This window comes from Mercenaria mercenaria, chromosome 4 (assembly GCF_021730395.1).
Source record: "Mercenaria mercenaria strain notata chromosome 4, MADL_Memer_1, whole genome shotgun sequence".
NCBI classification, from domain to species: Eukaryota; Metazoa; Mollusca; class Bivalvia; order Venerida; family Veneridae; genus Mercenaria; species Mercenaria mercenaria.
The window spans coordinates 3,499,839-3,518,669 of NC_069364.1; the positions used below are offsets into that span (position 1 = coordinate 3,499,839).

The 18,831-nt window shown below is 34.9% G+C and overlaps 1 protein-coding gene across 2 annotated transcripts; it reads right to left on the minus strand.

Moving 5' to 3' along the window:
- Positions 1-620: 620 nt before the first annotated feature.
- LOC123550847 (uncharacterized) lies at positions 621-11,574 on the minus strand. Of its 2 annotated transcripts, XM_045339254.2 has the most exons (12): positions 11,265-11,574; positions 9,445-9,600; positions 9,000-9,219; positions 8,752-8,837; positions 8,056-8,120; positions 7,409-7,594; positions 6,684-6,834; positions 6,107-6,255; positions 5,320-5,611; positions 4,811-5,000; positions 4,006-4,457; positions 621-1,514 (listed from the first exon to the last, which is right to left on the minus strand). In XM_045339254.2, the coding sequence occupies exons 1-11, from the start codon at positions 11,311-11,313 to the stop codon at positions 4,049-4,051; spliced, it is 1,953 nt and encodes a 650-aa protein (XP_045195189.2). In that variant the 5' UTR covers positions 11,314-11,574; the 3' UTR covers positions 621-1,514; positions 4,006-4,048. The 2 variants fall into 2 exon arrangements, with proteins under 2 accessions (XP_045195189.2, XP_045195188.2); XM_045339253.2 differs by lacking the exon at positions 4,006-4,457 and having other exon boundaries at positions 11,265-11,567.
- Positions 11,575-18,831: the final 7,257 nt, after the last annotated feature.

Genomic DNA, 18,831 nt, shown 5'->3' on the forward strand with positions numbered 1-18,831 from the left:
ACTTGGTCCATTTATTAAGCATTACATATAATGCTTATCAAGATAGAAATAACTTTGTTGCCTTCAGTTTAGTTAGAATTACTTCCCTTTTTCAGATTTTTATGATGCATAATTTTTGAAGTCCAAAATATTATGTTTTAATGCAAGGTTTAAAACAGAAAAGGGTTCAATGGCTTTCTAGTGCTCCAAACTTGTGCGCCAATACCTTTATTCTATATATTTAGGGTAAATACTTTGTTTCTAGTGCAGATGTATGAGCAATTTTTTTTAGGACTAACATTTCTCTATAATGTTGTAAGTGAAAGCAGAGTAAAATGTTTACATTCATGTACTAGCGCAATAATTTAGAGCATTAGAAAGCCATTTAACCCTTTTTTGTTTTAAACTTAGCATTAGAACATTGTTTTTTTGGACTTCAAAGATTATGCGTCATAAAAATCTGAAAAGGGGAAATAATTCTACCAAAACTGAAGGCAACCAAGATATTTTTATTCTAATGTGTATCATTTGTTATGCTTAACAAATGGACCAAGTTTGAAAGAAATATCTTCATTATTTTTCAAGAAATATTACTTTTTGTGTCATAAGCCCGATCGGGCAATGTTACCAGCCTGTTAAAATAAATACATAAATCAAACTGTCTTGTGTTGAGTATTACAAGTTACAACTATTCGTCACCGGTCAGCTGTCAAAACAGAAATATGTTTTGCTGAAAATGTATCCGTAAAGCGGCCCATTCACAGATATTTGGTAAAATTAAATATTCTTATTTCTGACATTTATTTTTTATAGCATTAAAAGCAAGCCTTTGATCTTCAGCTCATCCGTATATTAAACTATACATTATGTTAAACAGTGCTGAAAATTTTCAGTCTATCTGCGAATGAGTAGCTTTAAGTACGCATGATTTACGTATGAAACAAATATGAACATCAGCAAGTATTCAAATAAATAAAAAAAAACATATATAACCTTTTGTGCAGGTGCGTGAAATGATATTTAACAAATGAATCAATATGCAATAAATGGCAACCACAAGAATTGAACTTTTGTTGTTATTCAAGCAGTTAAGATGTCAATTTAGTATTTGAGAAATAAAAGACAAATTATGCACGCATCTAACACAAATGCAAATGCTATACCAAAATAGAACAGAATATGTACGCATGTTATATATATATATATATATATATATATATATATATATATATATATATATATATATATATATTGCACCAAAATACAATGGGCTTCAAGGTATACAGCTTTTCGAAGGTACAAACCTAGAGACAGTCTCACACAGGTAAATCTGATTGGCTGTTTTTAAGCTCAGATATGAAATTGGCCAACGGCAATAATGTATTCCGCGACTAGTCTCCAAACACGATTTTGTAATGTTGAAGCCAGGTTCATCCAGTTCTTCTAAGGATGATAACGACATATCATTTTCATTCGCAATTATTCCTACTGCTTGGCAGTCTTCTTATACCAGTGATCTTTTCGTAGAGCTCAATCTGTGAAACAGTAATGTAATAGATATTTTCATCAACATAGATAATACAAATTTAACATGTTTAAATCTATGAATTGATGTGTTTTTATTCTGATGGCTATGTGAATAATTGTGAAGCTTATACAATTACTAAGTTGACGCTTTCTACGCAAAACAATTTTGTACCCATATCAAGAAATCCCTGAAGAAAACAAAAAATGAACTTTTAATGTTTTAATTTTCTTTTTAAATATATCATTTGATAGATAATCTGAATACACAAGCTTCGTTAGTTTTAATATAATGTAACTTTAACTTATGGTATACGAAGGGTCAGGTATGCAAATATTTGGAACCCAGATGGTCTTTAAGCGGAAAAATGCTCTTTTTCAATGTAAACCCAACCCTGTCTTTAGAAGAATTGCATGCACAAGGTACTCCTCGCAGCCTTATCTAGACTCAAACAGACATAGTGACGTGGAAACTACGAAACTAAGTTTATCATTGTGGTATTTAAAAACTGCTTAATATCACCTTGGTACCCATCACCACGGTTAAATAGAGGATAATTGTTGGTTTCGGTGTAATATCACGTTATAATTTCACCGAGTGGGCACCAAAAGTGATATTTTCACGAGTGGCGCAGCCACGAGTGAAAATAACAACTTTTGGTGTTCACGAGTGAAATTACCGTGATATTACATCGGTACCAACAATTTTTCTGTTTATTTTATGTCTAAAACTCTACTTTTGTTGTGTTTATTTCAATAAAATGTCGAAATTTGCGGGAATTTTTATCAGGAAGCATCGCAAAGATGACGTCATTTTAACGACGTCATCGTCATATTGTTTCCGGCTTTCAGTACGCTCGGTAAACTTTTTGACGTTAATCCGGGTATCAGATTTGATAATTTTCACTGAGTGGCCAGTGAGTTTATCAGGATATAATTCACCGTTATATTTCGATAAACCACCGAAAAACATAAAATAAATAGTTTTCATTCTTACGCTAATGTAAATACATGAAATAAAGTGATAAATGAAGATGCTGCCTTTAAATTATCTATGTTCAAGTGCGGTAAAGTTAAAATAAAAATGTAGACTAAGGTAGTAAACGAAGGTAACGATGAAGGATGAAGGTACTACGTGTTCAGTGTTTTACCTACGATTTTAGATACAAGTCATCGGTCCAATATGTGAAAGTGATGAGAAATGGTGTGTCTGATAATAAAGAAATATATGTCCGTGTCAACGAAATACTCGTTCAAAAGCATTGGTCACGTGTAAGCAATGACCGTTTCAAAATAATGTTCATGGCAAAAGAGCAGTTGTTTCAGACAACAATGGTTTGGTCAAAGCAACAGTGCATTCCAAAGCATTGGACACGTCAAAACAAGTCTTTCCGAAGCAATTGTCACGTCAATGTAACGGCCGTTCCAAATGACTGGTTGCGTCAAAGCAAAGATTGCGTGAACATAATAAGCATACCAAAGCAATGTTCGCATCAAAGCAAAGATCGCGAGAACACAATAATCGTCCCAAAGCAATGTTCGCATCAAAGCAAAGATCGCGAGAATACAATAATCGTCCCAAAGCAATGTTCGCATCAATGCAAAGATCGCGAGAACACAATAATCGTCCCAAAGCAATGTTCGCATCAAAGCAAAGATCGCGAGAATACAATAATCGTCCCAAAGCAATGTTCGCATCAATGCAAAGATCGCCAGAACACAATAATCGTCCCAAAGCAATGTTCGCATCAATGCAAAGATCGCCAGAACACAATAATCGTCCCAAAGCAATGTTCGCATCAAAGCAAAGATCGCGAGAACACAATAATCGCCCCAAAGCAATGTTCGCATCAATGCAAAGATCGCGAGAACACAATAATCGTCCCAAAACAATGTTCGCATCAAAGCAAAGATCGCGAGAACTGAATAATCGTCCCAAAGCAATGTTCGCATCAAAGCAAAGATCGCGAGAACTGAATAATCGTCCCAAAGCAATGTTCGCATCAATGCAAAGATCGCGAGAACTGAATAATCGTCCCAAAGCAATGTTCACATCAATGCAAAGATCGCGAGAACTGAATAATCGTCCCAAAGCAATGTTCGCATCAAAGCAAAGATCGCGAGAACTGAATAATCGTCCCAAAGCAATGTTCGCATCAAAGCAAAGATCGCGAGAACTGAATAATCGTCCCAAAGCAATGTTCGCATCAATGTAAAGATCGCGAGAACACAATAATCGTCCCAAAGCAATGTTCGCATCAAAGCAAAGATCGCGAGAACACAATAATCGTCCTAAAGCAATGTTCGCGTCAAAGGAAGGATCTCGTTAACACAATAATCGTCCCAAAGCAATAGCCGGAACGATCGTTACATGATTTGTTATCAGACTTGTTTTTGTATTTGGTATAAATAAGCAAGATAAGTCTGAGTATATATTTGTAATACAAGGGTGAAATGGTACAGGTGAATGACTAGCGAAATATTAGGGATAAAGAAATATACCGTTTTATTTTTATCCTAGAACAAACATTGTGCCTCGCAGTGGTCAATCGTTCCTCAAGAATCCTTGTTTGTGAACTCGATTCAGATTGCTTAACTTTGACGTCTTTCTTTTCAAAGTATCAAATTTGGAATAACTGTTGTACTTTTTTCTAAGGTTTTTCTGATTATGTCTTACTTTACGTCTCGAAACCAAGTAAAACGAAGTGTATGTTGGTTGCGAACGGCTCTTGACGTCTTTTAATTTTACAATCTCATTTTGACTATTTGTTCTTAATCGTTTCGTTCTCATTTTTTCTTCTTTATTTTTCAATAGTTTTAATGACGATGGCGAAGTTTGAATGCCAGGGTGTGTATTTAACCCATTCATCGATAGTTTTCCATGGAAACATGCATGTTTGTGAGGTAGAAGTAATTTTCGAAGATCGAGAAATTTAGGAACTTCTCGAAAGTCCCTGAAAAATATTAAATACTGTCCAATTATTCGACCGATACTGTAATTGTTAAAAATAAAGTATAATGACACAGAATAATGACCGCTTTTATAATGTTTACAATCATACCTGAACATTTGTATTAATCGGTTAGTTTAATTAACCAATTGGTATTTCTTATAAATTGCCCTCACTAACATTTCGTTATAACTGCACTACGATGTGAAATAACCGAGTTCTCAAAATTACAGTGTCTGATTGATGCTTTTGAGCACAAACTTGATATTGATATATGACAAATAACATTCTAAAACTGTTCTCCAAAGTAAGTTCTAGAACTATTTCCATGTGAAGGTTTAATCAATCAAACCTACCCGTCAATAACTCTCATGCAGCATACAACAAAATGGCGGTCGCACTTTCGGTGCCAATTGGTAAAATACGAGTCAAATTTGTCCGCCATTCTGAAACATCCATCAAATCCCTCCGCTGCAACACGGGTACCAGCGTCTATTCCATTCATACAACACTCTTCAATAGACAAAGATCTATTTTCAGCAGCATCTGGAAAAGTAGGCGGTAAATTATGAACAAGATATTTCACTTGCAAGAAAATTTAATCTTGAGAACATGAAGACTAAGGAGCAAGAGAAGTTTGAGAAATACAGACGAATTGATAGTTTATAAATAGGATTGAAATCTGGATTTCAAATGAAGCATGACCTCGAGTTATCATTATTTTCGAAGTCTGGGACAAATATATAACAGAAGTTCTAATGCAATATCTTTTGAAAATGTAAAACAGTCGATATTTTTAACTGTGGACCAAAACTGGGTTATAAGGGGCATTATTAGGAAGAAACATGTAAATATTAAAACACACCTTCTTTAGTTTCGTCACTCATTTCGTCGTTTGCATCATTATCACCCTCGCCGTCATGCTTTTCCTTAGAATTAGCGCTATCATCTTTGTGTTTATCAGCTTGGTTACGCTTATCATCATCATCATCACCATCATCATTATGATTGTCATCGTCATCTATATTCGTATCAGAACCATTATTTTGGGATTTCACAACTTGAGATTCTTCAACGTTTTTGTATTGCACTTTATGATTTGTCTCTGATTTTTCTGGTACCATCTTTGTCGTCTGATCTATTATTTTTGAAAATTTCTGAAATATAAAAGCAAAATGAAACCCCAATTTTTAAAGCTATTTTGCTGAATAACATGGGCTTTTATCTATGATGAAATATCAACTACATTCTACAATTGCTCACCATTTTGGTAAAATATTTTACATATTTGATTTACGTCTGTGGCAGGAATGTTGCAAGAAAGTCCAATAAATTTTATCTTTAGTTCTGTAATCTAGGTACTTCATTATCATACAATCTGTGGGTTCCCCATTGCTGAGTGGTTAATGTTGCTAACTTTGCATCACTTGTCTCTTACCAGCTGGCTTACAGAAAAGCCTACGGTACCCCTCTTGTCTGAGATGATACTCAGTAACTGTTGCCTCCTGGTGCATTCATCAACTTTTAAAACTGGATCGTCACCGTGTTATAGAACATGTGATGGTGTGTCTTAAAACATAAAAGAAAACAAAAAAAGACCCCACAAATTCAAGCACAGCAGCTAGTAAAAATACAAAGTATGTGTATAATACCGTTCTTATTTCCTCTGCTTGTGGATAATCCTCTACATAATTCACTGGATCAAAATCGTCCATGTCTATAGACGAATGGTGAGCGTGTCCGTCTTTCAGCATGTCTTCCTCGTGCAGGGTGTGATTAAAACATCTGTAACGAGCTTCACCTGCATGCAAGAAAGGGAAGTAACCTATAACTTCAAAATGTATATACAGCCAGCCGATACCATTTTACCAGAGGTCTGAAGTATCCGAACCACGTTAGGCCTTTTGTGCGCGAGAGTGCTGGAACGCAGCTGAATGGCTTATACTTCCCTGTTTTTTTTTACTCATGTGTTGAGAAAAACGATTTTGGCGGTTTTAAGTCGGCTACTCCACACATGCAAAATAAATCAAAGAGAGCGTTACTAATTGCGTGGTTTTAAGTGCGTTTTATCCATAAGTACCAGCATAAAGGATTAACTCGCAAGCCCAAAGAGGTACCTTAGAACTTTAAACTTTATAACTGAAATAATATAGACAGTGAATTTAGTGGTCCAAGTCTCCTTGATACATACTAAAATAAGATAAACGTTTTATATATAAAAAGCCATACCGATTTGTGGACAGCATTCGGGTTGCTTTTGTTTTATCCAATCGTATCTCGTCTTCGTTAGGGGAATATCAGATTCTCCACTTCCACAAAATGTGTCTATCTTTACACGCCTTATATCTCCGAAGCATTCAAATTTGTCCAGTTCAGTATCCTAAAAATAAATTTTAAATGCTAGGTTGCGTATTTTTTATAAATGTACCAGTAAATAGTGATTATTAGATGTGTATATGGTTTCCAGTGATCTATTCTTGTCTATCCTATTACTAAACCATTCTGGTCTGTACAGTTTATTTTCCTGTATTATCAAGTTATATGTGTTATTTTTTAAATATGTATTATATCTGTAAATATATAGAATTACAATTTTGCGTGGGAGGGAATATTTCATTTACAACCTATTTCTACACGGTGCATTCAAGATCATCTAGTTACGCAAATGTGTTTCTAATATTTCTAACATTTTGTTCATCAAAAATTGTTCATGGTTGGTAACCTTTACCCTGCTAAATTTCTAAAATGGACTGGCCCAACATGTAATTTGGGCAGTACCACTTATTACTCAAAGGGCTGTTCACTGAAAATTCACTGACTGACTGAATAACGGACAGTACTGAACATGAACAGCCTGCATGCACGTGCAGGTTGATCTTGGTCTTAACTGGTCGAAATGCAAAATCAGTTGCCACCAGCTAGCATAAGGTTAATTGATTCACCAATCTTCATACCAAATTGCAGCAGCTCAGTATCTCTAGATGGCGCCTTTCTACAGCAATATGAAGTCTTTCAAGTTCAAAACTGCTCAGCCTTGACATCGTCCGTTTGGACATGAAGTCATCATTCTTCAATACGTCTTCTACTTTATGTTCTGTCGTGACGTCACAAAGCAACAGCAGGCGTTCATTTCTCGTGAGCTGAGACAAAAAAAGAAAACAAAATCATAGGCCTAAAGTTAAGGATTTGAAGTGAAAATTGCAAAAACCGCTTATGAAACAAACATTCTCGCGATTTTCCTCAAAGTTCAAATCTGGAGACGTCGGACGGGAAAAGGCAAAATCGGCGAGCATGAGACTGTATGGGCCATTCTGTCTTGTATTTTAAACAAAACCTCCTCCGTTTTGAGACATAGCTACAATCCACAAGACTCGTATAGAGCAATACTTATTTTTTCTACCTCCAAAAAATCAAACTTTTCTGTCTATGAATCAATGATAACTGCTGTAAAGATGGATTCAAATTCTTTGTCGGTATTTTTGGCTTTCAAGAATTAGAAAATCTAAGAAACATTATTAACAGTAAACATACTTGAGAACTATCATTTTCTTGTGTATACATAGTATTCAATTCAGTGACAAGAAAAAAAGTAAAAACCTACCACTTTTGGCAGAACTGACGTTGTCGTCGTCGGCACAGTGGTGACAGGCTCTTTTACTGTTCCAGCTGAAATAACACACATGCAGAGATTTTGGGTAACATTATACTGTGCGTATGTTAAGGTTAAATATAATATCTGCTTCTGGTGAAATACAAATGAGCCGCGCCATGAAAAAACCAACATAGTGCCTTTGCGACCAGCAAGGATCTAGACCAGCCTGCGCATCCGTGCAGTCCGGTCAGGATCCATGCTGTTCGCTTTCAAAGCCTATTGCAATTAGAGAAACCGTTAGCGAACAGCATGGATCCTGACCAGGCTGCGCGGATGTGGTTTTCTCATGGTGTGGCTCAAATATCGACAAAAAACCAACGAATAGGCAGGCAATATTCGGCTTATCGGGGGCTAAGCGCATATTGTAACTGTATATAAATAAAGAAAAAGATACAACAGTTTCGCGCTCAGCCCTCGATGTCGACACTGATGCAGTGACTATACGACTTTACAGTGATATTTTTAGTAGATAACTGGATGAAATTCTCGTGTTACTATTTGATATCTTTTGAGGAAAACACTTGCCTGTAGATAGTCCTAAATTAAAATTTAGTAATGAACCAATGCACATTTTATCCTATTCATACTAACTGAAGCAAAGGTTATTAAGTAAAATTGTTATATTTCTAGCCAGACCAAACATACCTCGGGGACAGATGGTTCTTGCAAGAGGTCCGTTACGTACAGTTTCGTCCTCGATGTAGTATGTAGCATTCGCATGCACACGTACCCTGCAAACAGACAGAAGTAACTGTAATGCATTGTCCTGAAAATAGATTTATTTCGCACTTTACTTCTAAAATCTTACTTTATTTCATAAAACCTGAACTTTAGAAGCCTTTTCTGACAAATTCCTGATTAAGCATATTCCTATTCAAAAATTACAAATTTACCTAAAATGTACGCATCCACAGGAAGGGGCTTTCCACTTGAAATGCGCTCTTCCCATTGGCTGTTTCTGTTGCGTAGTTACGATAGAAGGGCAACCCTGAGGCGAGTACAGTTCATCAGTATCTGTAACCCAACTTCCGGTCCCACAGCGTTCATCCACGGCGTCAATCGTTACCGTGGCGTCGTTGAACTTGTACTTTCTCGCCGTGGTCTGTACACGGACTAAAAACGGACACTTTTTGTATATCTTTCTTATTTACGTAACCAACTATTAACCTGAATTCACTGATAGTTTATTACCTGTATTGATATTTGTATTATTTGTTTTTAACCTTGACGCCACTGTTATTATAAATTAATTTGACTATATTTCCGTGATTTCTGCCTTTAATTTCATTTAGATATAATAAAATAATAATTTTATTTATAAAATATCAATATATTTACATCTGTATTCTTTCTCTGGTATAAAGCCTTTGATAGCGCTTCTCAAATCCAGTCTATATAGGGCTCTATCCCTGATTCTGTTTTCCGTCCTAGGAAAACCATCGGGCAGTCCCCTATGTCGTGGACAATCGGGGTCCAGGTGAGTCCCAACTGCTCCTGTTGGAAAATAATGACATAAAAAGCCGTAGAAACACGGATTTAAAGCAAACATTACGAATTTTGTCTTTCTTGTCATAACTTTACTGTTGTTACTTCTGTCTCGTTCGCATTTGTAATAAAATCTTTCATAATATAACCATTACATACTTTTAACATGTATTAAGTATTTCGAAATAGTTTAATGTTAATGTATAAATTTCACTTGAGCTATCGTTACAATTTACTCGGACTTTATCATAAAGTCCCTGTTTAAAACATCTCTCACTTTAATCAAAACCAAAGAATTTAAATATTAAACTATTTAACTTTTGCAGGTTGTAGCACTCTCTAGGGCAAGACTGGTAAAAACTTGATTTGTTTTCTAGATAACTATATTTTCTCTTGCAGTTGCTATATATATTTTAAAGTGTTTTGTTCAATCCAAGTCAGAAATGGCAGATTCAGTTAGAATTTCTGATGACATGTTAAAAGTATTTATTAGTGCTTAGGTTTGTTCATGGTGCGTTATTGCCGTGAATTATTTTACTGTATATCCGACTTTACTTTGTGATAGTTTAAATCTGCCGACAGACTGGTCTCCATGCTTCCTGACAAATTGTTTCTAACGGAAGAGAAAAACGAACAAATATTCTAATTTATTATATGCAACTACGTATCTTTAGAAACTATTGCACAGTGCTTTATGGTATAGCGGATAGCTAACAAACTTTTCCTGCATTTCAATTTAAAGAAGTGAAAAATAGCTGTATTTTTCTGTAAATCAGACGGAAAACAGCTGTTCATTTCAAAAACATTCAACTTTTAATAGAAATTCATGTATTTTTTCTCTCGATGCCATTGTTTACATATACGCTGATCTAGTTTGTGCAGGATAGCTTTGGTCATTTTTTCAGTTATTAGTTTAAAATCCATTTCTATGAAATACTTTAAATCCACTGATCTTTTTCACACACACACACACACACAGATTTAGTCAGTAGGTCTATAGGATAGCTTCAATTTTCATATGATGACATGTGAAAAGTAACACAACAAGCAAACATTTAAAATGGTTGTCAGGATGTCTGTCTGCATGCCAATAAAAGAATGATGTGAAAAAAAGTATCAACCTATCCTCTATACCCTATAAAGCACTGTATGGCGACTGTGAACGAAATTATCATACAGTAGCTGATCTGCTTAAAATAGCACGATCATGAGTGAAGATTTTGATACGCTTAATCAAAAAGTCAATGTACACGCATTAAATGAATAATTGATAGTACATGTACTTCAGTATTATCATAATGAATTAAACTTAAAAAGTCATCGCAGTTTTTATATGTTTGTTCACTCTTATTGTTTCGATTATATTATACATTTATTTTGTCACTAACTAAACCATCCTTTTAAGGCGCATGAACGATTTATAGATTTGTTTTATTGACATTTTTTTTACTGTTTCAGTTTTTTTTTTTTTTTTTTTTTTTTTTTTTTTTTGTATTGATATAACTGAGAAGTATATTTTTAAATATTACTTGAAAACTTTTCTACGATGACAAAAGAATCCTTTAAGTAAGGCAAGTTAAGAAACTGTTAAAAAGCTGTCATATTACTTCACAAAAAATCAACAAAAATTATCATATTATATGAACTACAATAACACAAAATTAAACACTCACCTGCAACTAACGTTATGAAGGTGCAAACCTCTAGTAACCAACTGACCATGCTACAAGAATGTGCAGTTTTTTTATATATATCTAACAGCAAAAAATGAAAGAATATGAACCAAATTTCGCGTGTATTAATCCTTTATAATGACCTAATTTTTATGTTATCTCCAAACAAAATGGAAACTCCCGCTTATTTTCAAAATCTCAAAGAGCTCATTTTTGAAAGACACACAAATTGTGAATGTCTGTTTAAGTCTGGCGCATTCATTTATAGCGCGCAGATTTGCACATACATGTACATGTATTCTACACTCGTGAAATGAGCGTGGCTTAGCGTCTTTCTTTTGTTCGGTGTGCCGATGCATTCGTTACATCTGTAACGTTAGAAAAATAACTTTCTAAAGTAAACCCCCTTTTTTTTCTCTTTATTTTAAGATAAATATAAAAATACTGATTACTGACACATTTTATTATTTGTGGCTGTTTCCTTCTTTATATTTGCACAATTAATAGTGGTGATGAATAAATGAACAGTAGATAATTTAGATAAGATAAATAGATACATACAATGTATTTTAGATAGATACATGTATCATTATACAGTAAGAGAATTTATCAAAATACAAAGCGGATACCGAGAAACAATTTATACCATGGGACATAACACGAATAAGAACGGCTCAGGGAAAATGCCCGTTTAATTTGTTGTTTTATTAACCTGCCAATTCAATATCATACTTGTATTGGAATAAACACTAAACATAGATCTATATTTTTTTCATAGATCTAGATCATCATTTGCCGTTATACAATATATGCCATTTTTGGTTTTATTTTCCGTTCGTACGGAGCCCTGGCCATTTTGGTGTAGAGTCGGATCATTTGTGTACCGATTTTCCAAAAGTTTGGTTGAATTTTTTGGATAATTTTCGCGGAAGGCCTTATTCATGGCAATGTAAACGTTAAAGTAGTTCTGCAAGTTTGATAAACTGAAAGCAATGTCGTACCATCATTGATCCGGATCATGTAGAATAAAAGCTGGACTCGGTATACGGAAATGAAATGAGTAAATACTAAAATGACGACCATAATAAAATTAAGATATGATATTTAAAAGATTGATACATTAAATAATTCCAAATAATGTTTAAAATCACCGTGTAATGTGCGACTCCCTTAATCATGGGCAAAATTTTAACATCTCAAAAACAAGCACTCGGACATTTTATTTCACCATAATTTTATCATAGACCATTATATCTATCAATGACTTTGAGAAGTTTCAATAAAAGCTACATTATAGAATAAACTCTATACGCGAAAATGTTGTCAAAATCGTGAATTTCCCATAGACCCAATTATGAAAATCAGTCCAGAAAAAAAAAAAAGAAATCAAGCACACAATCCTATATTTCTTAAAATCAATGTTTTATCAAATTCGGCATTGTAGAAAAAAATTGATCCGAACGTGAAGAACTACCTTAAACGAAAAAAAAACCACGCGGAACGGTGCTGTCAAATTTACATAACAATAAAAAACAATCCTTATTTCGTGTTTTGAATTATTGGTTTAAACTTTTCTTTGTAATCGCGTAAGTGCACATGTTAAACATGAGTGAAGAAACTCGACTCGCGGGGCGGTGTGTTATAAGTCAATTAAAACCATTAGTGACTAATTCACGACGAAAATGATCTCGTAGGAATATTTTCACAAGGCGGAAACCCGCAAAAAATATAAATCAAGTTTTGATTTTTGCTTACTCAATATGTACTGCCGATAAAATTATAAATGAAAATACGAAATTTCCTCATAAATATATTATTGCAAACATAAAACAATTAAAATTGATCGTTTCACCAGCGTCTAAAGAAAGATGACGAACTCTACCAACATACACTTTCAGATCCATCTGATACTTTTACTAATTCAAATTTATGTATCAGCTTTCAAATACGTATATATTGTTTGAGATATAGATCTATGTTATCTGCCACCATGACTCAGAAATGCGTATATTTTGCATATATTTATATCTAGATTTGTAAGTTGTGTTTGGTTCCCCAGCCCCCACACATAACGGGGAGAATAAAAGTATTATTCCCTTATAAAGAAATTTATAAATGGCGACTGGAACTTTTCAGAATAGGTCAAACTGCATCGCGATAGGGCAACAAAAACAGTTTTCTCAAGCTTGAAACCTAAACTTACGGAAGTACATGTACATACATTTCACAAGACTGAAACTTGTTTGAAATGTTGTAGTCCCACTATGTGACTTGAACTATGCGAGTCCTATATGCTATACTTATACTAAGTAACATTCAAAAGCTTTCATAAGTTTTTAGTTGAACTGAAAGGCTCAGAATTGCCATTTCTAACGGTGGGCCGGTGGTCTAGTGGTAACTCGCTTGACTGCCAATCCAGAGGTCCGGGGTGCGAATCCCGGTCCAGGAACTGGAAATTTCTGAGATGCTCTCGAGTGTCTCCCTACTAACTAAGAGGCATGTACTGGTTCTTCTCAGGAAAGACGGCTTCGCGTGTATCGGTTCTATACACCGGGCACGTTAAAGAACCAGACTCTCTATTCGCAAAGAGCTAGGCTAAGTTAGCCGGACATGCCTGTATCTCTGTCTGTTCTGGGGGCTTTATCTCACTCTGTCCCTCTGGTCAGATCGCTGTGTCTGTACTAGTAGAGGATGAATTTCGCGCCCTGTGTGGATGCGTTTGCTATATGTAAAGCGCCTTTGAACGTGTTTATCATGAAAAGGGCGCTATATAAATCTGTAATAATAATAATGATAATAATTTCAAAATGCCAAAGAGGTATGAAAAGTTTGGAAGAATTCAGTACAACAGTTCCAAAGAAATCTGCTTACAGGCAAAGCAAAACTTTCATAAAAGTTACTAAGAGTGCAGATAGGGCCTAATGCAAGCCAGAGTTACGGAACCTGCCCCGAGAGGTCATCTCATTACGCAAAAGAAGAATGTAGAGTTTGAAAACATTCTATCAAGAGTAATTTTTAAAGAAACTTCCTAACATAAAAAACTGTCTTAAAATTTCTATTTTAAAAAGGAGACATACTTCTGACATTAAAAATCAAAGCCTTGAAATGTCTGATGGTTGCGGGTTTTTGGTAGATTTATTTTCTGTTTAAATGCCAGTCTATGAATAAACATGAATGAGAAACTATTACACATTTAATGTGCCTCATATCTAAGATGAACTCTGCCTGACCTAGCTTGTGAGGTAACCACTGGGCAGGAATTTATTGATAGATCTTATATAATCTAAATGATCAGTGTGAGTGGATACAGGTTGAATAAGAACTGCTTGTTCATTAATAATTCATCCGCATTGTTCATGAATGGGACTATTTTGTGTAGCACATGAACATCCTTTGGATGTGATTCGGAATAAAATAAAGATGCTATATGATTGTCAGAAATACACTTGTAACTTTGGTAGCGGGACAAACCCGCAACCAAAAACTTAAGAGTAATGTAACTTATCATGTGAGGTCACCTCATGATGCCAGAACTTTGTTAGGAGTTTGAAAGCATTTGGCCCGGAAGTTCAGAGTAGTCTGCTTACATGTATATAAAAACTAACAAAATTTTCTGCGACGAAAAAACAACATAATTTTGATAAAATTAAAGCTAGAGTTATGTCCCTTGTAATGTGAGGTCTTTTTATGATGCCAAAAACACATCTGAAGTTATCTGCAGTAGGAAAGCATTTGGTCATGCAGTAGTTTTAAAGAAACCTGCTAACATGCCAAATTTTTTGTGACGCAGTGCAGTAGACAACAAAATGGTGACAACAAAAGCTCTACCATCAGAAAAATTTCAAATAGTCATGATAATTTTTTTTTATTAAATATCAATGTTCTGATCAGCTAGATATTCAGATCCGCTCTAAATCTGTCTAGATATATTGGCAATTGTTTCGATTTTCATTCCTAAAGATATGTTTTCGCACAAAAACTTAGCGCGTTGTTTCTTTTGCAAAATATTAGAGTTTTACGTTCCACATATTTCTGTACTTATTTATGTGTTTACTAATATACACAGCTATTCAGATAGACCTATATGTACTTTAAACAGCTTGAAACATGTCTAAAGATGTTAAAGTCTCTTAAGGCTGGTTTATCAGATTCTTGTAAACCAATGGACTTACTGCATAAATACACTGCTTAATAATGTGAATTTTGATCGTTGTTCATATAAGTGTTTGGTAACCAAATATTTCTTATAGGGAATATCTTTTATTGTTTTCCCGTAAAACTTAAATATTTCACAAAAGAAACAACAGTGAAAAGCATCTCAAACAATACTGAAATAATGGATGTTCTTAGTCTGATTTTGGTCAAGTAATGGATTCGTGCGAGACTTTAACAACTGATCAATTTCACTTGTGTTCACCGAGTGCTCACTCCATGTCAGATTTTCACTGGATGTGATTTTAAAATATGACTTTCCTATCCTGATTTCCCAGCCAAGATAGAGTTATTTTAGCATAAGTATAAATCTAATAAACATACTTTGCAAAAGGAATTACACTAGTATAACAAGTATTGTAAAATATTTGCTAAAGATTAACATTGGCAATTAAATATTTAGCTGAAAATTAGAAATGCAAGTTTGTAAAATAATACCTCCCTTTGCTTATCTTGGTTATGTTCGCCTATTTTATACAAGACAGATTGGAAATAAATGAATTTGGAGCTACACAACTTGCCCTTTTGTTCAGATTGTTGAAATATTCCAATAATTATCAAATGCAAAATTTAATACTAACCTAGAAATTATATTAAAATCAAAAGAAACTGTGCGCTTCTTTAACATTCTTATACTGAAGGAAGGTAAGTATAAACAAGAGCACTCATACTGAAGTAAAGTAAGTACAAACAAGAGCACTTAAACTGAAGGAAGGTAAGTATAAACAAGAGCACTTATACTGTAGGAAGGCAACTATAAACAAGAGCACTCATACTGAAGGAAGATCAGTATAAACAAGAGCACTCATACTAAAGGAAGGTCAGAATAAACAAGAGCACTCATACTGAAGGAAGGTCAGAATAAACAAGAGCACTCATACTGAAGGAAGGTAAGTATAAACAAGAGCACCGCCTTGCGGGTGCTGACGCTCATCTGATTTTTTTTGTGTAATAGAAATATTGTCCTACCCATGATTTTCTAAGTCTAAAAAGGGCCATCATTCTTGCAAAAAGCAGGATAGAGTTATGTTTCTTGATGTACAGTGTCCACTTATGATGGTGAAAAACTGTTGCAAGTTTTAAAGCAATAGCTTTGATAGTTTATGAGAAAAGTTGACTTAAACATAATACTCAACCAAGAAAATGATTTTCTAAGTCCAAAAGGGGCAATAATTATTGCAAAAATCAGGATGGAGTTACGCTGCTTGCTGTACAGGGTCAGCTTATGATGGTGAACAAGTGTTGCAAGTTTCAAAGCAATAGCTTTGATAGTTTAAGAGAAAAAGTTGACCTAAACATAAAACTTAACCAAGAAATCTGATATTTTCTAAGTCCAAAAGGGGCCATAAATCTTGCAAAAAGCATGATGGAGTTATGTTACTTGCTGTACAGGGTCAACTTATGATGGTGAACAAGTGTTGCGAGTTTTAAAGCAATAGCTTTGATAGTTTAGGATAAAAGCTGACCTAAACATAAAACTTAACCAAGAAAACTGATTTTCTAAGTCCAAAAGGGGCAATAAATCTTGCAAAAAGCAAGATGGAGTTATGTTTCTTGCTGTACAGGGTCAGCTTATGATGGTGAACAAGTATTCCAAGTTTCAAAGCAATAGCTTTGATAGTTTGGGAGAAAAGTTGACCTAAACATAAAACTTAACCAAGAAATCTGATATTTTCTAAGTACAAAAGGGGCCATAAATCTTGCAAAAAGCAAGATGAAGTTATGTTTATTGCTATACAGGGTCAGCTTATGATGGTGAACAAGTATTCCAAGTTTCAAAGCAATAGCTTTGATAGTTTAGGAGAAAAGCTGACCTAAACATAAAACTTAACCAGGCAACGCCGACGCAGACGCCGACAACCGCTCAAGTGATGACAATAACTCATCATTTTTTTTCAAACAAGAGATCACAGAGTGATCTTGGCGCCCACCAATGTGCCATTTTTGAGTGTTCCAAATTTCAAGACTTACTGACTAGCTCAAGGTCAAATTTCATTTCCGTACACAACACTGTGCAATGGTCCAAATTCGAAAGCTGTAGCCGGAGTAATGTGAAAGTAGGTCACTAGATCAATTTCAAGGACAAAGTTCTTTGTACACAAAACTTTGCATGTGCAACAAGTTTGAAGGCTGTAGTTTGAGAAATTTGGAAGTAGGTCACTAGGTCAATCTTAAGGTCAAAGTTTATTTCGGTACACAAAACTATGCAAGTGGTCCATTTGAAGGCTGTAGCTTGAGAAATGTGAAAGTTGGTCACTAGGTCAAAATCAAGGTCAAAGTACACTTCAGAACACAAATCTATGCATGTGGTCCAAATTTAAAGCCTGTACCTTCAAAAATGTGAAAGTAGGTCAATGTCAAGGTCAAAGTTTGTTTCGTTACACAATCCTATGCATGTGGTCTAAATTTGAAGCCTGTAGCTACAGAAATGTGAAAGTAGGTCACTAGGTCAATCTTAAGGTCAAAGTTCATTTCGGTACACAAAACTATGCAAGTTGTCCAAATTTGAAGGCTGTAGCTTGAGAAATGTGAAAGTAGGTCACTAGGTCAAAATCAAGGTCAAATTTTATTTCGGAACACAGAACTATGCATGTGGTCCAAATTTGAAGCCTGTACCTTCAAAAATATGAAAGTAGGTCACTAGGTCAATGTAAAGGTCAATGTTTGTTTCGGTATACAAAACTATGCATGTGGTCCAAATTTGAAGGCTGTAGCTTGAGAAATGTGAAAGTAGGTCACTAGGTCAAAATCAAGGTCAAATTTCATTTCAGAACATGAAACTATGCATGTGGTCCAAATTTGAAGCCTGTACCTTCAAAAATGTGAAAGTAGGTCACTAGGTCAATGTCAAGGTCAAAGTTTTTCTCAGTGCACAAAACTATGCACGTGGTTTAAATTTGAAGGCTGTAGCTACAGAAATGTGAAAGTAGGTCACTAGGTCAAAATCAAGGTCAACTCATGTCAAGGTTCATCTTGCCACTCAAAACCATACACGTGGTCCAAATCTGAATATTGTAGGTTATTGACAAGAAGATTTTAAAAGCTTTTCCCTATACAAGTCTATATGAACCATGTGACCCCCAGGGCGGGGCCATATTTGACCCTGAGGGGATAATTTGAACAAACTTGGTAGAGAACCACTACATTAAAAATGCCAAAGCCCTAGTCTTTGTGGTTTGGACCAGAAAATTTCAAAGTTTTTCCCTATATAAGTCTATGTAAACCATGTGACCCCGGGGCGGGGTCATATTTGACCCTAGGGGGATAATTTGAACAATCTTAGCAGAAGACCACTAAATGATGTCACAAACAAATATCAAAGCCCTAGGCCCTGTGGTTTTGAACAAGAGGTTTT